Consider the following 26,547-nt stretch of genomic DNA (forward strand, 5'->3'; position numbering starts at 1 on the left):
ACACCTGCATTGCTTGCTGTTTGGGGTTTTAGGCTGGGTTTCTGTACAGCACTTTGAGATATCAGCTGATGTACGAAGGGCTATATAAATAAATTTGATTTGATTTGATTTGGATGGCTTGTATGCTGTGCGATGACATGCACAAATGAATGAATGATTTATTGATATACTGTGTATTGAAGTACAGTAGGCCTTTATGCCAATAAGTAAGTTAGGCTAAAACAGCTACAGTAAACAGGACTCGTTGGCCTATAGTTCCATGTCATTTCAATAACTTAGCTTCTCAAAGACGCCCTCTGGTGGTCGAACTAGCATTAACGGCAACAATGGTTGACGGTAAAATACTATGATGTCATGCACTCCAACATGCCATACAGTCCTGCTGTATGACATAACTTTTAAAAGGAAGAAACACTTTATGTGCAACCTGTGGTGGTTGCTGAGTAACCCCACGGATGAGTAAGGCTGACTATGTCAGTCGTAGGGAGACTCCATGAAAAGTACATACAAATAAGTTAGTAATTTCTTCATGGAACCACTTTCATAAATATTCCACACTACTGTTTGTCCCAAGCAATGCAACTCAGAAAGTAGGAATGTGTCCACAGTTATTCTTTTCGGGGAATCCCTACAGTACCAACCCAGGCTGTTTACAATCATGTGATCATTGCATCAGCTTAACCCATTATGGCAGTTTACAATCCAGGGTTACTCCAGGCAGTTTAGTCACCTCAACGCGCTCAATTCCCACATCATTTATTACAAGGTTTAAGTTGAGGTTTAGGGTTTAGTGAATGATTTTTCCTAAATATAATGCTTTTTCTAAAAACGTATTCCTTGCCACCCATTCTGAAACCAACTGCAGTGTTGCAGTGATCCTCGACTTCGGCGATGTCATTTACAAAATAGCCTCCAACACTCAGCAAACTGGATGCGGTCTATCACAGTGCCATCCGTTTTTTCACCAAAGCCCCATATACCACCCACCACTGCGACCTGTATGCTCTAGTCGGCCGGCCCTCGCTACATATTCGTCGTCAGACCCACTGGCTCCAGGTCATCTATAAGTCTTTGCTAGGTAAAGTTCCGCCTTATCTCAGCTCACTGGTCATGATAACAACACCCACCTGTAGCACGTGCTCCAGCAGGTATATCTCACTGGTCACCCATAAGCCAACATCTTCTTTGGCCGCCTTTCCTTCCAGTTCTCTTTTTTTCTATTGTGTTATTGACTGCACGCTTGTTTATTCCATGTGTAACTCTGTGTTGTTGTTTGTGTCGCACTGCTTTGCTTTATCTTGGCCACAGGTCTCAGTTGTAAATGAGAACTTTTTCTCAACTTGGTTAAATAAAGGTGAAACAAAAAGCTGTTGTAGCTGTTATCCTTTCTAAGAAACATGATGAAATAAAAAAAACACACACATGTTGAAGTCTTTTTCAGTCAGCCGTCCCTGACTCACCTGTGGTCCAACTCAGCCTTAAGATAGAGCTTTGTAAATGTTGTACACATTTTAGGTGTTTCATTTTTCAAGTGTTTTTAATTTTTAATTTATTTTTTAATCAGCTTTTTTTGTTTTTGATAAGTCATTGAGTTGTTGATTGAATATATCTGATTGTTTTTACCCACAGAGTTGCAGGATTGATTGCAGGTTGACTTGTTTGGTTTGACTAGCTACACCTCCCATTCCACACTACTGTTTGTCTCAATCAACGCAACTCACAAGGTAGGAATGTGTCCACAGTTGATGAGAAGATTATTTTAGGGTAATTCCTACAGTACCATTCCCAACCCTTTGACAAAACCAGATTCAGATAACATCACAGTTTTAAAACAGGTTTTCTGAAATTCTAAACATTTTGCCATGGGGCAGAGAGAATATTTAGTAATTGTATAACTAATTTCATGCAATTCTAGACACTTTGCCATAGGGTGGTGTCGTGTCTTTACTATCAGTAAATTGAAGACTTGCGATTGCTGTAGAGTCAAAGGCCTAGAAGTAAATGTTCAACTTTACTAAGGCTGGTATTTTGCTTGGACCCTTAAGTGATCCTAGCATAAATCCTAATTGGATGTTCCGTTGTGCATGTGCGTTTATACTTAGACAAGCGCGCATGTCAAGGGAAGAAAACCAAGTATCCTGGCAGATTACAACTTGTTCAGAATGATTCTGACGTAGTCAGGTAATTTTACGGTCAATGCCTGGAGGTCAGTCAGAATTGGTTTCAAGGGAGTCTGTAGTAGTTTTTACTACAAGTCACTGTGTCTTCCACTATTGTAGTGGCGATAGGTATGAAGTCTATTTCATAGCTATGTTATCCACGGAGGAGCTAACCTCACCACGGAAGTACTCTTTCTATTGAAGTACGTGGTGTGATCAGGGTTAATGATTCTAGTAATTTTCCTCCTGAATGAAGGATTCTTTTTATGAGTGACATGTGTGTTAACCATTGGAAGAGTGCACTGGTTACACTCTGAGTGACTCCTATTTCGCTATCGTCAAGGGTAAATTGATTGGTTAGGTCTCTAACCTTCTTACTGATTGTAGCTGGACTGACTGTTGTTGGTATTGGTACTGGTGCTCAAAGGGACCAGTTATCCTACCGATTTATTCTGAAATATTATACTACTGGAACACATGATTGGAGCATTTTACTAGTTGTATTGTAGTTGAACCTACACATGGCAAGGAATGATTATTGTTGCCATTTGTTTTGGAGGTGGACAAGTCCACTGCACTTCCTTTACGACCAGTGTGGTACACCTCAGCACTATCTTAGATGTGTTCTAAGATAATCCCCGCCTAGGGGCCTGTCTGCTCCTCACTATTCTCACAGGGGAGTTTACAACTGGATTTGATTCATGCTCTGGCGGCCTCGTACAGTGTTGTCCGTAGTCTCGACCCCCCACCGGCCTCGATGAGGCTCATTATGGGTCTGGGCTACTATTCCCCCCCTTTGTGTCTCGGGACCCCCCCACCAGTGGGTGGTGTCGGCGCAAACGAAAAGGTCGGACCCTATGTACGAGTTGTCAGCAGCCACGTTGTTATGAGAATGGCTGTAATCTTTCAACCAAATCTGGTTGTGTTTGTGCTTCAAAACGCTCAGTGGCTGTCGAGGCATATCAGTCACCACTGCGTCCGCGTGTAGCAACCTCTTCAGTACCTGTGAACTGAGACGAGGATATCGGTCTGTGATATCGCAAAGTGTTTCACCAGTGGGAGTCATCGGGTCAGTTGCTGGACCGACACCATTAGTGTCATTGTAAGTGTTGATTGTCCCCACAAAGCGGAAGGTGTGTCATCGGAAGCAGAGTATACTCTGCGCATCAATGTTTTTCTTGCTGAGACAGCCGCAGTGCTTGCGGAAGTGTCCGAAGGGCAAGAGAAGTTCATCTCAACTACCGTATTGCACGACTGCAAGGAGGAGAGAAGTTGCGTATTCACAGAGACAGCTGGCTCAAAATCATGAAAAGAATGGTCAATCAGGTTGGCTGATGGAATGTGTCGAGATATTGTAATATCTCCTTGGATCGGATTCTGCCCCAAGAGGTTTTTAAACATCTTTTTCCCAATGGGTGCTTTCGACAGATACCCCTCGTGAGTGACTGCGTTGCCGCTAGCATTAGGGGCAGACGGTGTCGTCAGTGGAGAAGGCACTGTGGCCTGTGACCATACCTTGTTGGTTTTCCAATCCATCAATGGGAGTAACCGATCCATCAAGTCTGCTCCAAGTAGCAGGGTTACAGTTTCGAGGCTGGTTACATACACAGGGTGAACAAGTGATACGTCCTTGAAGTGTAGTTTCAGCATGACTCTCAATGTGAGAGGCGAGATAGTCTGAGTGACCCCTCGAAGTGGAGTGTCACATCGTTCCACTTTTAACCAACGTTTAATTGGCTTCAAAGCCCTTTTGAGTTCATCAAACAATGTTTGAGAGATGAGTGATATTGTCGCACCCGAATCAATTAGCGCATTACAAGTTAAGCAGTCCTCCAGGACTGTTTCCAGGTATGGCCGATTAGATTCGTGGTTAGTGGACATATTCCCCACAAAGTGGAGTGTTCGTTCGCAATGACGTGATGTGCCATTTCTGTTCAAGGTGGAAGCAGATTGACTTGTCCGATTTTGAGTGGGCTTGGCTTTAACGAAGCATTTGACCTTTGTCTTCGCCACCTTTGTATCAGAGTCTATAGACAAAGCCGGAGGGCTTGTTTCTTGATCTCAAGCGGAACCTGGATAGGGTCTTGAATGAGAGCGGAAGAAATTTGAACTTTAACGTCCTTGCTATGGGTGTTAATTCCTGCGGACCTGGTGTCCGGTAATTCCTCGTCTAGTCCTTGTTACTTATCTTTTGCCCTTTTCTCAAGTTGTTCTCGCTTTAGTTATTCCCGTAGTGGAACTTCTGGAGAACATTGGTCTACGTTTTGATCATCCTTCAACCCTTTGTTACCCTTTGTTACCCTTGTGCTCTGACACTTTTTGAGGGTTGGGTGCAGGAACGTAGCGAACAGGTCGATTGTAGCGGTAGTCATGTTGATGGCGACGTACTTTACAGTTATTTCGACCTCGAAGGTTATTGGAATCATGGTTTCGTGGTAGAAACTGTTGTTGTACATCATCTCTCAACGCTCCAATACCTGATAATGCACCCTCTAACTGGAGTGAGTGCTCCTGGTCAAACTTCAAAACTGAGTGGTCAGTGCTCTTAGCGTCGTGAACTTTTAATGCCTCAAAAGCTGTGCTTGCAAGCTCTCTGAGTTGTAAGATAGGCAAGCCAACGTGGGCGGCAGGGCCCAAGTAGGTAATGAAGATAGGATACATGTTCGACAGGAACATTTGTTTAAAAGGTAACAGGTCTTCCATGCCTGTTTCAGTGAGTAGGCCAAAGTAAGCTGAACGAAGCAAATGATAGTAAGCTTGTGGGTGTTCGTTCCGAGCTTGTTTGACGGTGTTAGCCAGTGAGTTATCGTGTTTGCGAGTCGCAGAACCACTGAATTCTAATTTCAAAGTGTGGCAAGTTTAGCATAGTCATTTAGTATGTGTTGCTGTTGTAGACGAATTAACCTTGTCATGTGTCTATTCGATGTTCGCTTCAACAGGTAAACCCTGTCAGAACCCATAGCATTCGGGTAGTCATCCAATGCGTCCTCTATGTCAGCTAGGAACTCTCAGTGTCATTTGGCTGACCTGCAACGGGGTGCAAATGTGGGAAAACTCTTGATGAGTTTGTCAAGGCATTCCGTGTCAAGCGGGCGGAGAGGGTTGGCTTCACCCTGTGGAGAGAAGCCAAGCCTTGTTGTTGTTGGCCAAGAGGCGCAATATTACTCAGTGCCGAATGGCCAAGAGGAGAAGACTGAGGGACACATGAGGGAGGCAAGGTCTGAAACCTATCGTCTTTACTCTTGTGAGTACAGGGCTCCGGTTGCTTGGATTGGTAGTCACGCTGTAGAGCGTGACCATTCTGGACTTCCTCCAGATGGTACCTATGGGTGGTATTCTGCTGCATTGCAGAGTCCATTTGAGTGCTTAGAGTACTGATTTTGGACACGTGAGTGTCACACTTACTCCTTTCGGTCTCAAACTTATCTGTCATGGTTTGTAGATAGAGGTCTTGAGTACGGAGCGAGAGATTCAGTGTTGAGATTTCCTCTGCTTGCTTAGAAATCAATATTTCCATCTTCATCACTCATCATTCATTTGGTCAGCGACTTCAATTAGTTCTGCTGATTTGCCATCCAACTTTTTCATTGTGTTCATTAACTGATCGTCTTTGGTCTGCAGCGTTTTGAGTAGAACGGTGTTACTTTGAGTAACATTCAACAAAACTGCATGCATGTTATCAAGTTGAGCGCTCCTGTTTGTAGATAACTGTTCAGATTTATCTAGTTTGGCGTGGACATCATCGTATTTAGTTTTGGCGAAATCGAGTTGTTCCTGTAGCATATGATTTTTGTTCCTGTAGAAGATGATTTTGTTGAAGAGCTTGTGTTTGTTCATCGTCATACGTTTTTTCAATTACATTTAATTGTTCAGTTTTCAAGCGCAGTTCCATAGCTAGCAGAATTTTTTCCTTTTCTGCATTTGTCATTGGTTTCCCGGTTCTCTCCACCTGTCCTTTTATGTCTACCCTTACCTGCTCGTGCTTCAGCTGTGCACTGCGGTATTGGACAGATGCCAATCTCGGAGGGCAAAACATCAGGGCTAGACTGGAGAGAACCTTTACGAGGCCTGCACCCGATGGTTTATTTTGGAAAGCGTTGTTGTCTGCTTTTCCACTAATGGCATAACTAATGGCATAATTGGTATCGCTGCTGAGGTCAGAGATCAATCCATTTGCGGGTAGAGGTTCACTAATTAGCGGGCGAATTTGGACTACCCGTTCTGATAGCTTGCACATTATTAGAACATTTGAAAGGAAAATTGTTTTTCCTAATTTTCCAAAGTTTGGTTTTGGAATATATTGGGAGCTGCAAAGACGATTTTAATCTATTTATAGACATTAATGAACCATCAGTACTGGACAGTACTGTGGAAGTTGGACATGAATGAATTTGCAAAAGCAAATTGAATTAATCAAAGATAATGATTAATCATACCTGGATAGGCTATCTGGGAATTTAACTTTAAATGAACCTGGGAAGTTGGTTCATCTAGGTTACTATTGCAAAGTTTAAGGTGTCTCATTTAACTGGAAGAACCTAGAAAGGTATGTTCAACAATTTAAATAAATTGAATGAGACGATAATACCCAAGGAATTGAGATTGCTGGATTATCATAAAGGTAATGTTAGGTACATTTACCACTATGGTACACTTTCCCCTCAGGCCAAAGCCATATGGGATTCCCGCTGGAGGCGGGACTGATTGATTGTGCTTTACAGAAGCAGATTTTACTGATTGATCAAATTGAATGAATAATCAAACCTGTATAGGCTATCTGGGAATTCAACTTTAAATTAACCTGGGAAGTTGGTTCATCTAGGTTACTATTGCAAAGCTTAAGGTCAAATCAAATCAAATGTATTTATATAGCCCTTCGTACATCAGCTGATATCTCAAAGTGCTGTACAGAAACCCAGCCTAAAACCCCAAACAGCAAGCAATGCAGGTGTAGAAGCACGGTGGCTAGGAAAAACTCCCTAGAAAGGTGTCTCTTTTAATTGGAAGAACCTAGAAAGGTATGTCTGACAATTTAAATATATAAATTGAATGAGACCCAAGAAATTGAGATTGCTGGATTATTTTAACGTGATCCACGTTTGGATTTCCAACACTTTTTCTAAGAGATGTATTTGTGATTCTTCACCACCAGTGATGTGATGCAGAATGCTGAAATCAAACGGAAGTACAAAGGGTGGGACTTCCGTCGCGCAAGGAGGAATTTAAACGGAACACAGGAAGTGAAAAATGTTCCCTCTCTGTTAGCTTAGCCTCCCGTGCAAGCTGATCCTACGTTGTTCAGAAATATCACACAAGCACAAAATAGGGTCCTATCACCATGGAAAGGGTGGGTTTACTAGTGACGTCTCACATTAAACCATTCGGCATACTTTGCTAGAGTTATGTTGACCAGAGCGACATGGTACATAATACAGGTATGCCTGTAGTCAGTCCACACGGTTTAGTGCAGTAGGCAGCAAAATACTGCGGCTCGGTCACCGAACGAATATCTTCTAATTTCTAACCTTCCTGACTCTAGAAGTTAATATTGACCGACAGAAATAGTACCGTTTGGCCTAACGGACTAAATCTGGAATTGATCACTCATTGCTCTGACGCTAACGACCACTACCGGAGGTAGTGTACCCTCTACAAATGGGAATACACACATACAACCAATTTGTTTGTATACAAAGCAGTCTGTTTGTACAATTCTGTTTGCACAATTGATACATAGAATTCCACAGCAAACTCTAATTCTGTCTTAGATTCCTCACAGGGGGCACCATAAATGTCATGTCTTTACTATCATTAAATTGAAGACTTAGTTTTTATCAAAGATTCTCTGTAATTAGTATTATGCGATTCATCTGATTAATCATGTAACTGTAATTAACTAGGAAGTCGGGGCACCAAGGAAAATATTCAGATTACAAAGTTATAATTTCCTAAAATAACTTTTCAGATATTTTCATATCTGATCAATAGTCTTCTGATTAATTAATTATTTACTTTACCTCACGTTAGTCTCATTCCAAACGTCGTAAATTGTTGGTTATCTGCACAAACCCAGTCTTCACTATGAGTCATCCATACATCAATTGTCTTAAATTATGTATTTATTACTAACTAAGTAATTCACAGAAATGCATAAACAAACAGTAAATATGGTTACAAGAAATGATAGGAGTATGTGCCCTAGTGGGCTAAACCGTCATCACGGCTTGGTGGACAAAATGGGGAGTGGGGGTCAGCTAAGAAGTCACTACAGAGTTGATAATTCTAACAATTGAAATGCTAATCCTTTGCACATGAACGCTCACTCATTCGGGAACAATTGCAATCAATATATATATTTACGCTCAGTGTGTCGTCTTGATCGCTGGTGAAAAGTTTGTTTCTTTTGTACAATTGTCCGTCTCTCTCCCTCTCTCTCTCTGTTGTGGATTGAGTGGATTGTTCAGAGTGACATTCCTTCATTCGGTATAGAATGGGTGTTTCGGCGGTTGTCATTCTTCGCGTTCAATGATACCGAATTCCTAGCTGCAGACTAGTAATTAATATCAAAGACTTGTTCTTATTCTGGCGGTATCGATAGTCTAAGAGTTTAATTATGTGGTATGGTTAAAAGATTCAGCAATGGTCTACAACTTTTGTACCCTCGTAATGGAGGAAAACATGGTGATAATTTCTCAAAGTTGGGTTTTATTCGGTATTGCAGAAAAGGGGCTGTCCCAGGATGCCTGACCCTAACTGGGCTCAGGGGCGGTCCTCTGATTTAGTTAAACTCAAAAGGGAATTGTAGTTTCCTTCATTAAACAGCCCAAAATCACATCACACAATTTTACAAACAGTATCATACTCACTCATTCATCTTATACAACAATTAGATGTAAACCTCATATCTGAGGCTATTATATAAACAGCGCTATGGCAATGTGGCCACACCGTCTCCCATGAGCTTCCCCAAAATGTAACAAACGGGCCAGTTCGTAGCTGGATTCTTCACTGATCTTTTATACCTTGTCCGGAACATGAAATTTGTTCAGACCTCAAGTTCTGTGAGGTGGAAGAAATTCCTTTGTTCTTAATGAATATTCACTCTGTCTCTTATACTGTGTGGCCATGAGGCAGGGTCTTCTCAGGAATTTACGACCTCTCTCTGACCACAGCAGCCTAGTTGAAGGAGGCAGGGGGAGGCAGGGAGAGGCAGGGAGAGGGGGATGGGCTTGCTGTACTCAAAGAGGGCAACGTCATGACAGTGGAGAGAAACGTTTGCAGTTTTTATTATGATATCTGAGTTAGACTGACTAACAAAATCAATGAGGGCCCCCGGGCCGGTAATTCGACCGTGCTGCTCTGTCATTGCTTATCCACATGTTTATATGTATATTTTCTTATTCCATCCCTTTACTTAGATTTGTGTGTATTAGGTAGTTGTTGCGGAATTGTTAGATTACATGTTAGATATTGCTTCATTGTCAGAACTAGAAGCACAAGCTTTTCGCTACACTCACAATAACATCTGCTAACCGTGTGTATGTGACTTACAATATTTGATTTGATTACTACGTTTAGATGAGCTACCAATTGAAAAAATGTTAGATGACATGGGCTAATTGAGTGACTGTCAGTGACTGACCTAAAAAGAGACAATTTAGAAATTGCACCTTGTGTATTTTACTATTCTGACTTAAGTTGAGTAAGTTTTGTTGATCTGAGGGCCTTTAAAAAGGAGTGCCTCGGGCCTCATGCCAAGACAACTGTAACTAGAACAACCGGTGCTGGTTAGGAATAACATCTCATTAATCTGGTTAAATTAAAAAGTAATAAATAAACATTTTGCTGTCATACTTCCGATTTTCTTTTAAAACGGATACCATACAAACACACTGTGATATCCTGTTACACAACACACATAGAGCAACACATTCATTTATTCTCTTACTACTTTCATTCTTTTCAGCTTGGCAACAAGAGATCCAGCAGGAAAGTCCCGCCCAGAACAACCAATGATATTGCATCCATACCGTCATCTCTACTCCCTTCAACGGATCTCCCATGAACCATCAATGACATGTTGAACAATAACTTTCGCCTTGTGTGTGCGTGTTTGTGTCTGTGTGTGTGTATGTGGGTGTGCTTATGAATACATTTAAATTGCTGGTTTTCCCCCTGGTAAACTGTGGATATGGTTGTACTGACAAACAAATAGCGTCACTTTTTCAAGTTCATTAACTTCCTGTGCATTACCTCACTCTGATTTACAGTACCAACCCCGACCCTTTGACAAAAACAGATTCAGATAACATCACAGTTTTAAAACAGGTTTTCTGCAATTCTAAACATTTTGCCATGGGGCAGAGAGAATATTTAGTAATTGTATAACTCATTTCATGCAATTCTAGACACTTTGCCATAGGGTGGAGGGAAATGTTTGCAGTTTTTATTATGATATCTGAGTTAGACTGACTAACAAAATCAATGGGGCCCCCGGGCCGGTAATTCGACCGTGCTGCTCTGTCATTGCTCATCCACATGTTTATATGTATATTTTCTTATTCCATTCCTTTACTTAGATTTATGTGTATTAGGTAGTTGTTGCGGAATTGTTAGATTACTTGTTAGATATTACTGCACTGTCAGAACTAGAAGCATTTTGCTACACTTTCTGCTAACCGTGTGTATGTGACTTACAACATTTGATTTGATTACTACGTTTAGATGAGCTACCAATTGAAAAAATGTTAGAAGACATGGGCTAATTGAGTGACTGTCAGTGACTGACATAACAAGAACAACCAATAACATTGCATCCATACCGTCATCTCTACTCCCTTAAATGGATCTTCCATGAACCGTCAATGACCTGTTGAACAAGAACTTTCCCCTTGTGTGTGTGTGTGTTTGTGTCTGTGTGTTTTTTCTTGGGTGTGCTTATGAATCCATTGAAGTTGATGGTTTTCCCCCTGGTAAGCTGTGGATCTGGTTGTACTGACAAACAAATAGCTTCGCTTTTTCCAGTTTATTAACATCCTGTGCATTACCTCACTCTGATTTGCACTTCCTGCAGATGTGGCTCTGAGCCACCAGCTCTGTTATCACACTTCTAGTTTTGTCTGTTTCTCACATCCTCGCGATCAGTATCTTTAGCAGCTGTGTGTTGACCTTAGTCATCCAAATATATCTTCTGCGTGCCAGAGGTTAGTGTCCAAATCTAGGACAACTGGGACTCTGTCGGTAGGTGCCAGTGTGTGACTGGCAAAAAAGTATTTAGTCAGCCACCAATTGTGCAAGTTCTCCCACTTAAAAAGATGAGAGAGGCCTGTAATTTTCATCATAGGTACACTTCAACTATGACAGACAAAATGAGAAAAAAAATCCAGAAAATCACATTGTAGGATTTTTAATGATTTTATTTGCAAATTATGATGGAAAATAAGTATTTGGTCAATAACAAAAGTTTATCTCAATACTTTGTTATATACTCTTTGTTGGCAATGACAGATGTCAAACGTTTTCTGTAAGTCTTCACAAGGTTTCACACACTGTTGCTGGTATTTTGGCCCATTCCTCCATGCAGATCTCCTCTCGAGCAGTGATGTTTTGGGGCTGTTGCTGGGCAACACGGACTTTCAACTCCCTCCAAAGATTTTCTATGGGGTTGAGATCTGGAGACTGGCTAGGTCATTCCAGGACCTTGAAATGCTTCTTACGAAGCCACTCCTTCGTTGCCCGGGCGGTGTGTTTGGGATCATTGTCATGCTGAAAGACCCAGCCATGTTTCATCTTCAATGCCCTTGCTGATGGAAGGAGGTTTTCACTCAAAATCTCACGATACATGGCCGCATTCATTTTTTCCTTTACACGGATCAGTCGTCCTGGTCCCTTTGCAGAAAAACAGCCCCAAAGCATGATGTTTCCATCCCCATGCTTCACAGTAGGTATGGTGTTCTTCAGCATTCTTTGTCCTCCAAACACGACGAGTTGAGTTTTTACCAAAAAGTTATATTTTGGTTTCAATATGACATTCTCCCAATCTTCTTCTGGATCATCCAAATGCTCTCTAGCAAACTTCAGACGGGCCTGGACATGTACTGGCTTAAGCAGGGGGACACGTCTGGCACTGCAGGATTTGAGTCCCTGGCGGCGTAGTGTGTTACTGATGGTAGGCTTTGTTACTTTGGTCCCAGTTGGTCCCTACTTTGGTCATAGTTGAAGTGTACCTATGATGAAAATTACAGTCCTCTCTCATATTTTTAAGTGGGATAACTTGCACAATTGGTGGCTGACTAAATACTTTTTTGCCCCACTGTATGTATGATGGCTACCCAATTGGATATTGTTGTGATGGACTTCTTATCTCACTGCGTCTTTTATCTATCTTTATGGAAAGAGTCACCATGGTATGATATGATAGAATAGATAAGAAAACATTATTTATTGTCTATTATGTTCCGGATTCGGTAGCCTACCTCTCGTGGCATGAAAATTAATTGTCACTGTTTGCATTGTAACAATTCTATTAAAAGCAATGAAATAATTTTGAGTTGCCTCCTCGCTAATTCTCCTGACCCCCCCAAGAAAACGTATCGTGAAAATGTAGATTTTTAGCCCACACCTGACATTCTAAGAATGTATCAGTTTTGGGCCAGCCCGGGTTTAGGTCTACGCAACATTGTAGCCTGTTTGAGACCAACGCTTGGCTGTTGTTGTGGTAAGAGAGAGAAGTGTGCCTGTCACAGAATTAGAATGAGATATGATCTCTCTCTCTTGCTCTGCTCTGATAGACATGAGCCTGCTACTTTAATACCTCCAATGTCATCCTTTTTTGGTATTTGTTTTACAATTATTTAATATGCAGTTAATTCTATTTTTTTCCCCCAGATGGCCTGTAGAATAATAGCCACGGGAAGGTTGCTGAAGGCGCTGAATCACCCCCTGATAAATTGAAATATATTTGCCAAAATGATACAATTAGCCTACTGCTGTCTGTACAGAAATAAATGAAATAATTCAGAATAACCTACTATACCAAAGAGTATAATTTAGCCACAGAGGATCAATAGCTTTTAAAAATGTATCTAGCTGTGGATTGTGTGTAGCCCAATCACAAGGCATATATAGCCTACAGTCAGGAGCCACCTAATATCAATCGGCTGATTTTTGTGTCACGACTGTCAATGAACAGCACGCAGCCAAATCATTTCACAGTAATGATTTCAAATACAATCACGGGAAAACACTAAACACAGGTTGGAAAACAAATGGCTGCTGCTGAAAAGAGAAGACTAATCTGTCTGTCGGTCAAAATATTTGATCAACTTCCAAATGGGTCTATGGAGCGAATAGCAGTGTGTTACAAAGTAATCATCATTGGGTGAGTCAGTGGAACTAGAACTTTTTTTTTTTTGACACTAATTTCCTCCTCATATTGTTCTATACGTGTGTCTCCACTTGTCTGCCTATGATATTGATTGATTCCAGACAAGGTCGTTTTTAATCCAAGTCAAGTTGACAGTGTCAAAGTAGCCTGTCATTTCTGATGTATTGAAAAAAAAGATTCCACCCCCCCTCTTACATTTTTGTTACGGTACCTGCAGATTTACAAATGAAGCACTGCCGACCGGACGGCAGCATTTTGAAGGATGTGGGTGTTGGGTGGGTGTTGTCTCTGAAGCCCTGGAGTGCTTTCCTTGTGTGTGTACATTTCTTGGAGTTGTGGCTGTTCACTGCAGATTGTTCTGCTGGCCTGATAGACACCTTGTGCCAGTTTACTCATGTTCCTGACTGAGAGCTTCCCATACCAGGAGAAAACATTTAATGTGAGAACAATCTCAATCAGTGTTCTGTACCCTGTTGCCAGTGTTAACCCAAAGGCCAGCAGATGGCAATGTTGAGTCGTTTCCTCTCACCATCTAAAGGGAATGTATGCAGCCGGCTATACACTTGTATCCACAGCCGCGGGAAGTAGAGGTGCTAAGATATATAATAACAGCGGTCTGATACAGACATCTCCATTAAATCGAGTTAAGGAAGAACATGAGTGGCTCTTAGAAAAGTCTTTTGACATTTTCAAAAATGTGGCAATGATCCCTTTTTCCACTTTCACCAACTTCCACCGGAAAAGCAGGTCCCAGCCAAACAATGACTCATACGACATATTAATGATGGAGATGGGGTCATACTATGGATATTTTGGGATGGCAAGGTAATTGGATATTGTTGTCAGGGGTGGTGCTTGTAGGTGGGGCTGAATTGGACTACTTATCTCAGTGCATCTTAAGCTTCCATCTATGAATGAGATTGCTTTATGGAAAGAAACACCATGAACACTCCACTATTGATGTTTGGTATGTGACCATCACTGTCAAACTCTGCACATTTGCTAGAATTTGTGTGTATTATCTCTGGACTTCCTGTCCTTAACATTTGTATGTTTCATTTGTGCAGTTCTTCTGACTCTACCCTGCTACAGCGCACATGGTAAGTGGAAAGCACTGTCATCTCTTGCATCTGTTTGTATGATTTAAATGTGGCCAGCTGTTGAGAAGTGTAGGGCTGTGTGGGCTACTACTCTCCCCCTCAGATTGATGTGTGTACAGTATAAAGCAGAGATGATATTGTAATGTGGGATACTACTCTGCCTCTCAGATTGATGTGTGTACAGTATAAAGCAGAGATGATATTGTAATGTGGGATACTACTCTGCCTCTCAGATTGATGTGTGTACAGTATACAGCAGAGATGGTATTGTAGTGTGGGATACTACTCTGCCTCTCAGATTGATGTGTGTACAGTATAAAGCAGAGATGATATTGTAATGTGGGATACTACTCTGCCTCTCAGATTGATGTGAGTACAGTATACAGCAGAGATGGTATTGTAGTGTGGGATACTACTCTGCCTCTCAGATTGATGTGTGTACAGTATACAGCAGAGATGGTATTGTAGTGTGGGCTACTACTCTGCCTCTCAGATTGATGTGTGTACAGTATACAGCAGAGATGGTATTGTAATAGAATTATCTCCATGTGTTTTATCCTATCAACTTCAGTCACTGAGATAGACATTTGTAAAATGCAAAAATGCTATTTTAAAACATTAAATTATTATAATTTTTTACTGTAAAGTGATTTACAGTTTCAATATTTTCTTAGTGAGTGTTTTGCAAATATCACACTTAGATTAACAGCATAACCTGAGAAAGCTTTTCACAGAATACGTAGCCAGGACATTGTCTTGATGTGGGGATGTTACTTGTCTCACAGGGCAGATAAATCCTTTTGGAATTCCAGTCTCCGTCCATGCTGGGAAGTTCTACGGCACGTGAGTATAGCAAGTGCCCTTATTGTCTCTGCTCTGGTTAGAAGCTGCCCTTGGGCCCAGATCTTTAGTGGGGATATGCAAAACTGACCTTAGAACAGTGTTTAGGGGCAACTTCATCCTACTACCTTTCTTTAATTAAGACGTGTCATCATGATGTAACTGTATTTGTGAGCATTGTGACTCCACTTTGTCTATGTCTAGTTTATGTGCTGCATATAGACGAAGATAAATACCCTCTAGACATGAAGATGAGCCTCTGCCTTTCAGGTCTCCCAGAGATCACGTCTGCGACAGGGTTAATTATAGCGGTCTAGATTTCACCTGCTGTGAAGGAGTACGTCATGAAGGGGCGGGGCTGTCCTGCTGTGGAAACAGGGTCTTTAACCTCACCCAGGCTTCCTGTTGTAAAGGTGATATAGACCGTCATGTCTCCTAGCGGTATCCCACAAGATCTATTCACTTAAACCTGGTAACTGGGTTGAAATCATTATTTTCTTAGCACCTCCCAAGTTTGAATTGATATGCTGTGTGTGTGTTTATCTGTGATTCAACTGTTGCAGGTCAGTTAACTCTGAATGTGAGCCAGCTGGTGTCAGATTGCTGTGGGTGTAGGCCCTACGACCCACTCAACCAGCTGTGTTGTGACTCACGGATCCTAACCAGGACCCAACCTCATGCCAAGTGTTGTGGAAAAGGTCAGTGAGTTCCGGTCTATTGACATCTTTGCTGTCATCGTTGATGATTTATTTTTGTTTGTTTTATTTTCACAAAGGCATAAACAGAGGTGGTGTTGTCGTGTGCATTTTAGACTTGGCTCTCAAACTGTCCTGTAAGAGGTCTGTCTACTTCGAAAGCTGTTTGGGAGATGTTTCCCAATTCTCTCATGCTGACTCCGTGACAACATCCTTTCCCACCTGCACTTCACGGCTTCTATGTTCACACCCTCCCCTTCACAATGCCATGCTTGTAACACTTGAGCACCTGAAAGCACTTCTGTGCTTTAAACAGTAAATCTGATCAATTATTATTACCTGTCCCACAGAGCTTTACGATGAAGACCACCAGCTTTGCTGTGGAAATGTTTTGAAAGGAAGGAAGGTCCTGGCCAAAATGTCCAGTCACCACCGATGCTGTGGAGACCACCAGTTTGACCAGCAAAGCCACTGCTGCTGCTCTGAAACACTATCCCCAGAGCCTCTCAATGCAAGCTGCTGTGCATCAACAAGTTCTAATGTTAGTAAAAAGCCAACCTGCTAGTTTTGTATGGCTGTAATGAAACTTCCCATTATGATCGTTTGTCATCTTTGTGTGTATTTTGTTCGCTCTTTTTTTTCAGTACAGGGGAATTGACGCGAGTTCTCCAAACTGGTAAGGTTGCCTTTGGACTTGAACCATATAATTAACAGTCAGGTTTTAAAAATAATGCATTTGATGTCTAATGGCTCAATGCCACAGTGGGGTTGGCATCCATTTTAAAACACATTAAAAAAACACACACTACATGTCAGCTGTTCTGAATGTTCTATAATAGATTTCAAGGAGTGGTGGAATAATTAGAAACATGATGATGGATAATGTTTAAACAAATAGTTAACTATGCTTGCCTGTGTGTATTTGTATTACATATACACTGGTATGTTTATGGTCTGTTTACATGTGTCTTTATGTGCATGTGTTTGTATTGCATCTAATTGTGCTTGTCTGTTTCCCCACATGCCTCCAGTATGCCAGGGGAGAGGCCCGAGGGTTGCTGTGTGAACCATACATCCTGCCAGGGGCATCCTCACTCCCACCTCCAGACCTCTGCGGAAACACGCAGCCACACCCCAGGTAAGACAACATAAAGTGTCCTACTAGTGTGTGTGTGTGGTGTGTGTGGTGTGTGTGTGTGTGTGTGTGTGTGTGTGGGAGGGGGGGGCAGGTCATTTTTGGCTGGGTCCCAGAGCTCGACTTCCTGGCCGCTTATTTACTGATGGTATCTTAGAGCTGGAATCTGGGTAAACCCCCCCACTTTATTTGACTGGGTTTTTATCTTTGTATGGTCTTTATTCTTTATAAACATATAAGACAGAGAAGCACACGCAATGGAGAAATTGGAAATGCATTCACTGAGACTTCAATAATATATGTGTCTATATGTATGTATGTATGTATGTATGTATGTATGTATGTATGTATGTATGTATGTATGTATGTATGTATGTATGTATGTATGTATGTATGTATGTATGTATGTATGTATGTATGTATGTATGTATGTATGTATGTATGTATGTATGTATGTATGTATGTATATATGTATATATATATATGATGTGTATATATATGTATGTATGTATGTATGTATGTATGTATGTATGTATGTATGTATGTATGTATGTATGTATGTATGTATGTATGTATGTATGTATGTATGTATGTATGTATATGTATGTATGTGTATATATATATACACACATATATATATATACACATATATATATAAATATATATATGTATATACATATATATATATATGTATATACATGTATATATATATATGTATGTATATGTATGTGTGTATATATATATGTATATATATATATGTATGTATGTGTATATATGTGTGTATAAATATATATATATATGTGTATATATATGTGTATATATGTGTGTATATATATATATATGTATGTATATATGTATATATATGTATTTGTATATGTATGTATATGTATGTATATATATGTGTATATGTATGTGTATATATATATATACACATACATATATATACATACACATATATATATATATACATACACATATATATACATATATATACATATAACACACATACACATAACAGATGACCAGTTTTGTTCAGCAGTCATCACACTGTATTGTAAGGATGCTGATTTTACCGTATGAACAGTATACGCTGCCAGGTTAGACAAATCATTTACCATTCTTGATCTGATCATCACCACCATCACCATCTCTGTCCTTCCTCCTTCCCATCTCTCTAACCAGGTCTCCACGATGATGCTGGCTGTGGCTCTCAGGTTTACAATCCAGACCACAAGACCTGCTGTGCCGGGAAGCTGTCCAATAGGGTGCTCGGAAAAAACCTGGTGAGTCCATTAACCCACAGACCTAAGGCCTACAGCTAAAGCCTAGTTCATTGAACATCCTCCACTACGTTAGGTTTAATTCTCATCTCAGTCAAATTTAAGTTAAACAGCTAAATCTCTCTGTTGAGTAGTTGTTGGTCAAGGCATGAAGACAATGCTGTACACTACAGGGATGTATCTGTGTATTTTTCAAATGGTCAAAATAACTCAAAGCGGCATTATAAGACAAGGATGAAACTATATGTTGTCCACAGACCCATTTCAGTTCGCTCAGAATGTTTAGACAGGGCCCCAGTTGGAAGTGGGTGTCCTATACTCCAAGCCAATGTCCTAGAGTGCTGTTTGATCTAAAAGTGTATCAGGGAGAAAATCTGCCCCATGATATGCCAGTAACAAGGACTATTTTATGATTGTGTATGAATTTAGGGAATGCACATGCTATGGTGTGTTTGCATGAAATTGTCTGTATTTAATGTCTGTATTTGTGTCTATTATTCATGTTTTGTGTGTGTTGATACCCTGCTGACTGGTGTGTGTGTGTCTCTCCCAGTGCTGCGGTAAAACTCCCTATGCTGTAGAGGACCGACGGGTGCTGTGCTGTAACCAGACGTTGCACCGTGGGGTGGAGGCTGGGCACCAGTGCTCCCCAGGTGGCCACTTGTATCGGCCATCCCGTGAAATTGTGTGTGAGTCACGTGTTCATCTCAACGATCTAGGCAAACACTGCTGTGGAGAAGAGACCTACGACCCTCAGGATGAAATCTGCTGCAACGGACACAAGTGAGTTTCTTTGTAGGGTGGAAACTGTAGGTAGATGAACCTAGCCAGGCAGTTTATCCCAAAGACATGGGTGGGGTTATCACTGTCTGCAAGCCCAGTTCAGAGTCCCTAAGGGCTAACTATGACATCAGTTGTGAGTGACTCATTTGAATCTACTATTGTTTTGACTCTGTGGCAGGAAAAGGCGATTCTGATTATGAGCCATGTGTATTTTTTTGTCTCTGATTTCAAGGTATGAAACATTTAAAAAAATATTTAAAAAAAAGTTTAACCTCTCTGGTACAACAACAGCCAGTGAAATTGCAGGGTGCCAAATTCAAAACAACAGAAGTCCCCAAATTAAAATTCCTCAAACATACAAGTTTGTTGTACATACAACATTAGTTCAGAAATCCAAAGGCACAATGCACGCTGTCAACACCAAGATGAAAATGATTGCTGTTCTCTATATTTCTTTCAGTCTCCATCCAACAGTCAACATAAAGTTGTTAATATTAATGAGAATAAATAAAATTGGGGTACAACCTCTTGTTCACAATTCCTGACATTTAATCACAGTAAAAATTCCCTGTCTTAGGTCAGTTAGGATCAACACTTTATTTTAAGAATGTGAAATGTCATAATAATAGTAGAGAGAACTATTTATTTCAGCTTTTATTTCTTTCATCACATTCCTTGTGGGTCAGAAATTTACATACACTCAATTAGTATTTGGTAGCATTGCCTTTAAATTGTTTAACTTGGGTCAAACCTTTCCTGTAAGCCTTCCACAAACTTCCCACAATAAGTTGGGTGAATTTTGGCCCATTCCTCCTGACAGAGCTGGTGTAACTGAATCAGGTTTGTAGGCCTCCTTGCTCGCACACGCTTTTTCAGTTCTGCCCACATATTTTCTATAGGATTGAGGTCAGGACTTTGTGATGGCCACTCCAATACCTTGACTTTGTTGTCCTTAAGCCATTTTGCCACAACTTTGGAAATGTGCTTTGGCTCATTGTCCATTTGGAAGTCCCATGTGTGACCAAGCTTCAACTTCCTGACTGATGTCTTGAGATGTTGCTTCAATATATCCACATCATTTTCTCTCCTCATGATGCCATCTATTTTGTGAAGTGCACCAGTACCTCCTGCAGCAAAGTACCCCCACAGCATGATGCAAATCAAATCTGTCGTTCTGCCCTGAACAGGCAGTTAACCCACTGTTCCTAGGCCGTCATTGAAAATAAGGATGTGTTCTTAACTGACTTGCCTAGTTAAATAAAGGTCAAATAAAAAATAAGCTTGGCACATCTAGCCACTGGGATTTTTGCCCATTCTTCAAGGCAAATCTGCTCCAGCTCCTTGAAGCTGGTGTACAGCAATCTATAAGTCATACCACAGATTCTCAATTGGATTGGGGTCTGAATTTCTTTTTGCAGTATGCTTAGGGTTATTGCCCTGCTGGAAGGTGAACCTCCATCCCAGATTCAAATCTCTGGAAGACTGAAACAGGTTAACCTCAAGAATTTCCCTATATTTAGCACCATCCATCATTCCTTCAAGTCTGACCCATTTCCCAGTCCCTGCCAATTAAAAACATCCCCACAGCATGATGCTGCCACCACAATGCTTCACTGTGGGGGTGGTGTTCTCGGGGTGATGAGAGGTGTTGGGTTTGCTCCAGACATAGCATTTTCCTTGATGTCCAAAAAGCTACAATTTAGTCTTATCTGACCAGAGTTCCTTCTTCTATATGTTTTGGGAGTCTCCCACATGCCTTTTGGCGAACAACAAACGTGTTTGATTATTTTTTTCTTTAAGCAATGTCTTTTCTCTGGTCGCTCTTCCATAAATCCCAGCTCTGTGGAATGTTCGGCTTAAAGTGGTCCTATGGACAGACACTCCAATCTCCGTTGTGGAGCTTTGTAGCACCTTCAGGGTTATCTTTGGTCTCTTTGTTGCCTTTCTGATTAATGCCCTCCTTGCCTCTGTGAGTTTTGGTGGGCGGCCCTCTCTTGGCAGGTTTTTTGGGGTGCCATATTCTTTACATTTTTAAATAATGGATTTAATGGAGCTCCGTGGGATGTTCAAAGTTTCAGATGTTTTTTTTCTAGCCCAACCCTGATCTATACTTATCCACAACTTTGTCCCTGACCTGCTTGGAGAGCTCCTTGGTCTTCATGGTGCCATTTGCTTGGTGGTGCCCGTTGCTTAGTGGTGTTGCAGACTCTGGGGACTTTCAGAACAGGTGTATGTATACTGAGATCATGTGACAGATCATATGACACTTAGAATGCACACTGGTGGACTTTGTTTAACAAACGATGTGACTTCTGAAGGTAATTGGTTGCATCAGATCTTATATAAGGGCTTCATAGCAAGGGGGGTGAATACATATGCACGCACCACTTTTCCTTTTTTATATATATATATATATAATTCTTTTGAAAATGTAATTTTTTTTCATTTCACTTCACCAATTTGAACTATTTTGAGTATGTCCATTACTTGAAATCCAAATAAAAATCGATTTACATTACAGGTTGTAATGCAACAAAATAGGAAAAACACAAAGGGGATGAATGCTTTTGCAAAGCACTGTATATACAGTGGGGTTAAAAGTATTTAGTCAGCCACCAATTGTGCAAGTTCTTCCACTTAAAAAGATGAGAGGCCTGTAATGTTCATCATAGGTACACTTCAACTATGACAGACAAAATGAGAAAAAAATCCAGAAAATCACATTGCAGGATTTTTAATGAATTCTTTTGCAAATTTTGGTGGAAAATAAGTATTTGGTCACCTACAAACAAGCAAGATTTCTGGCTCTCACAGACCTGTAACTTCTTCTTTAAGAGGCTCCTCTGTCCTCCACTCATTACCTGTATTAATGGCACCTGTTTGAACTTGTTATCAGTATAAAAGACACCTGTCCACAACCTCAAACAGTCACACTCCAAACTTCACTATGGCCAAGACCAAAGAGCTGTCAAAGGACACCAGAAACAAAATTGTAGACCTGCACCAGGCTGGGAAGACTGAATCTGCAATAGGTAAGCAGCTTGGTTTGAAGAAATCAACTGTGGGAGCAATTATTAGGAAATGGAAGACATACAAGACCACTGATAATCTCCCTCGATCTGGGGCTCCACGCAAGATCTCACCCCGTGGGGTCAGAATTCATCACAAGAACAGTGAGCAAAAATCCCAGAACCACACAGGGGGACCTAGTGAATGACCTGCAGAGAGCTGGGACCAAAGTAACAAAGCCTACCATCGGTAACACACTACGCCGCCAGGGACTCAAATCCTGCAGTGCCAGACATGTCCCCCTGCTTAAGCCAGTACATGTCCAGGCGCGTGTGAAGTTTGCTAGAGAGCATTTGGATGATCCAGAAGAAGATTGGGAGAATGTCATATGGTCAGATGAAACCAAAATATAACTTTTTGGTAAAAACTCAACTCATTGTGTTTGGAGGACAACGGATGCTGAGTTGCATCCAAAGAACACCATACCTACTGTGAAGCATGGGGGTGGAAACATCATGCTTTGGGGCTGTTTTCTGCAAAGGGACCAGGACGACTGATCCGTGTAAAGGAAAGATTGAATGGGGCCATGTATCGTGAGATTTTGAGTGAAAACCTCCTTCCATCAGCAAGGGCATTGAAGATGAAACGTGGCTGGGTCTTTCAGCATGACAATGATCCCAAACACACCGCCCGGGCAACGAAGGAGTGACTTCGTAAGAAGCATTTCAAGGTCCTGGAGTGGCCTAGCCAGTCTCCAGATCTCTATCCCATAGAAAATCTTTGGAGGGAGTTGAAAGTCCGTGTTCCCCAGCAACAGCCCCAAAACATCACTGCTCTAGAGGATATCTGCATGGAGGAATGTGCCAAAATACCAGCAACAGTGTGTGAAAACCTTGTGAAGACTTACAGAAAAAGTTTGACCTCTGTCATTGCCAACAAAGGGTATATAACAAAATATTGAGATAAACTTTTGTTATTGGCCAAATACTTATTTTCCACCATCATTTGCAAATAAATTCATTAAAAATCCTACAATGTGATTTTCTGGATTTTTTTTCTCATTTTGTCTTGCACAGTTCGTGGCTGACTAAATACTTTTTTGCCCCAATGTACATTCTCTTGTGTATTGAAGGAAAAAGAAGAAAACACAGACATGAGAGAGACATTATGTTTTTTAATTTTTTTATTGTTACATTTTTTTGTGGAAGGCTGGCTCCCATGGCATCCATGAATGCACCCCATTGGTCATCTCTCTTCATTGTTCAATCTGTTGAGTCAAGTAATCAATGAGATACAAATCATAATTCTTATAGCTTGAACTCTCCATAATCCATTTCCTTGCTATTCATTGAAATAGAATGGGTAAAATCCAATCATTTATAATTAATCATCATTACACATGGCTCTGAGTTCACCCAACATGACAGCACAATAGACACCAAAATCTGAGAGATATGGGCTCTTTTGGTATTGGGAGGTCAAATATCATTCTCTGCACAGACACCGCAGGTTGGGGAACATGTCCTGCTGCGGAGGGAAGGCCTACGACCCCAGAAGTGGCCAGATGAAGTGCTGTGCAGATACTCTGTACAACCTGCAGGTTCAGGACAGGCTCTCAGAGGATGCCAAGTGCTGTGGGAATATCCTGATGGAGGCCGGCTCCACCTGCTGCTCCGCCCCAGGACTAGACCTGCTCTACCCTACCCAGCCAGGGTTCACCTGCTGTGGGCACCGCTACCCCAACTCCTCCCTGTGGTCTTGCTGCGCGGGCGTCCTGCACCCAAGGACTGAACGAAACACCACCAGCATGAACATGATTCCAGGTCAGTGGGAACAGGATACACTCCGAACCTGACTCCCATTTGGGTGTGTTTTGATAGGTCCCTGGTCTGGATTCTGTCTCTGTCTTAGCCCATTTGATTAGACTGTTGTTCATTTATCCTCAGGACTTAGGATTCTACCACTGGGGGACCTGAAGACGGAAAAGTTGTGTGACAACAAAGGTAAGCCCTCCAGTTTGAAGCACATGATGAAAGGAAACATGACTCAATACTACGGCCTTTAGCAAGAACCTTTAGGAAGCAATTGAATCTACTTTTAAGGGAAGCACAACGCTGATCTAAATTGTGTGTGTGTGTCCAGTTCTGCTAGGGACAGTGGAGAGTGTGTCTGTGAAGAAGAATACGCGATCCATCGTGATGGTGAACGTCATGTCCATGCAGGCCTGGCGTGGCCATGTCAACGCTCTGCCTTCCCCTCACCACCTCACATTACCCAACCACTGCAGCTCTCCTGAATTGGTGCCAGGCAACACTTACCTCTGGGTGAAAACAAGACATTTCCCAGACACCATAAACATAATCTCTGATCTCAGCGACCATCCCTCCCCTCTCCATTCCATCCTCTCCAGGTGCTCAAAATGATACATTTAACCATGATGAGGGTATACAGTGTTTGTTTATAAATATTGGCACAAAAAAAGCAGTAACATTTTACTTGACACCCAGTGACACAGTCATGTCCATTTCATAATATGTCATAACAGCTGACAACCTGTCATAACGTTTATGATATGGTCATAACACTGTCCTGACATATATTTAAACTTGTTGTGACGTATATTGACGTATACCTACTACGGTAGTTATTTTATGGCTTACGACACCAACATAAGAGCGTAAAAACTCACAAAACCTACTACGGTAGTTATTTTATGGCTGGTTATGGCACCTACATAAGAGTGTCAAAACCAACAAAACCTACCACACCAGACAAAACATTCCATTACACCATAGCCTACATGTCAACAGTATGTTCATGCTAATATATATATGCAGACACACGCATATATATGCACACACTGTATATATTTTTTCTATTGACCATATTAAATTATCATTGTGATTATGCACACATTGATGACACACATGCCCATACCCCAATGCTCTGTTGCTGATGACTGGGATGAATGTAGGAGCAGATTTCAAGAGCAGGACAAGGCACCCTCTTTTTTTTTTTTTACTGATATAAGGGCATGTAAAGCGTATCTGGCTTATATAATTATGATGGTCATAATGCTTCTTGACATGGTCATTCAAGTGAATTTTCTTAGTCCAAGTAAAGTGACAGGATGGCCATCAAGCATCATGACAGTGTCCCTAAAAAAAAACGTGACTGTAAAGAATTCACAACAACAAAGGGTGTAGGAAACCGACTTTCAAACCAAAGGAAATTGCACTCTTATTTAGGTGTCATTGTCAGCCATAGAATAACGCTCTCTACAGTATGCCACAACAGGTATAAATGTATGGGTCATGACAGTGTTATTACCATATGACACTGGGTGGCAAGTGAAGTTTGAGCAAAAAGCTTCTATTTTTGGTTCTGATGGGGTAGGACAGTTGAACTAAAGCAAATGAGGCATGCGTTATATTCTTCAAGAAACAATTTGTATGTCATTCATTTAAAAGTCCAACAAATGTATGTACAGTAGCTATCACAGATTGCCCCTTTTATGTTATCAATAGATGTTTAAGTTATTTTTTGATTTGCTTACAAAAATCGACCACCGTTTTATGGTCTCTCAAGGAGTCATATCTCAGGATAAGCCATATTTTATGATGTTTGTCTGAGTGGTGTTTTCTGTTTATGACAAAAGTTCATTTAATGTTAATGCAATTGTATTGTCTTCGATTCCCTCCTTCAATTCCATACTGAAGCTATTTCTTAATTGAAAGTTAACTTGTTCTACGTGACACCAACAGCGTAGGAGTAAACCTGTCTGTGAAGTGATTTGTGGTGGTGGTGGTGGTGGTGGTGGGGGGGTCGTTACATGCTCGCCCACTCCTACAAGTTGCCTCTGAGACTCGTTCCACCAATGCAATTAACATCCCAGGGCACTGGGTCAATGAGCAGAGTATGTTAATGAATAAAGTATTGTGAAACTATGTAGAAATGAGACGGAATGTTTATTATGTAGTTGACAACCGCCTGGTTCATCACAACTGACTGAATCTGAGGTGACCTCAGACAGAAGAGACGTTGCCTGAAACTGGAAGTTGGGTCGCCGTGAGCCATGCTTTTCCTCAGGGTACACCTTTACACAATGAGGTTGAAGCCCGTGGGGCCGGAGTTGAAGACCCATCAAAGTTATTCCACCA

At 41.2% G+C, this 26,547-nt stretch overlaps 1 protein-coding gene across 1 annotated transcript; it reads left to right on the top strand.

The window, feature by feature from the left end:
* Positions 1 to 14,425: 14,425 nt before the first annotated feature.
* LOC112266667 lies at positions 14,426 to 26,185 on the top strand. The gene is made up of 13 exons (XM_024444348.2): positions 14,426 to 14,512; positions 14,613 to 14,645; positions 15,431 to 15,488; positions 15,756 to 15,898; positions 16,049 to 16,183; positions 16,531 to 16,721; positions 16,825 to 16,856; positions 17,212 to 17,318; positions 18,498 to 18,598; positions 19,149 to 19,378; positions 23,888 to 24,210; positions 24,334 to 24,390; positions 24,530 to 26,185. The coding sequence occupies exons 1-13, from the start codon at positions 14,473 to 14,475 to the stop codon at positions 24,808 to 24,810; spliced, it is 1,731 nt and encodes a 576-aa protein (XP_024300116.2). The 5' UTR covers positions 14,426 to 14,472; the 3' UTR covers positions 24,811 to 26,185.
* The last annotated feature ends 362 nt before the right edge of the window (positions 26,186 to 26,547 follow it).

This window comes from Oncorhynchus tshawytscha, linkage group LG14 (assembly GCF_018296145.1).
Source record: "Oncorhynchus tshawytscha isolate Ot180627B linkage group LG14, Otsh_v2.0, whole genome shotgun sequence".
In the NCBI taxonomy this organism is placed as follows: Eukaryota; Metazoa; Chordata; class Actinopteri; order Salmoniformes; family Salmonidae; genus Oncorhynchus; species Oncorhynchus tshawytscha.

Excerpts from the sequence above, each read along its gene's own strand:
- LOC112266667 (XM_024444348.2), top strand. The coding sequence starts at position 14,473 with ATGGAAAGAAACACCATGAACACTCCACTATTGATGTTTG. Across the intron at positions 14,646-15,430 it reads ACCCTGCTACAGCGCACATG|GGCAGATAAATCCTTTTGGA; the intron begins GTAAGTGGAAAG and ends CTTGTCTCACAG. Across the intron at positions 16,857-17,211 it reads GACGCGAGTTCTCCAAACTG|TATGCCAGGGGAGAGGCCCG; the intron begins GTAAGGTTGCCT and ends ACATGCCTCCAG.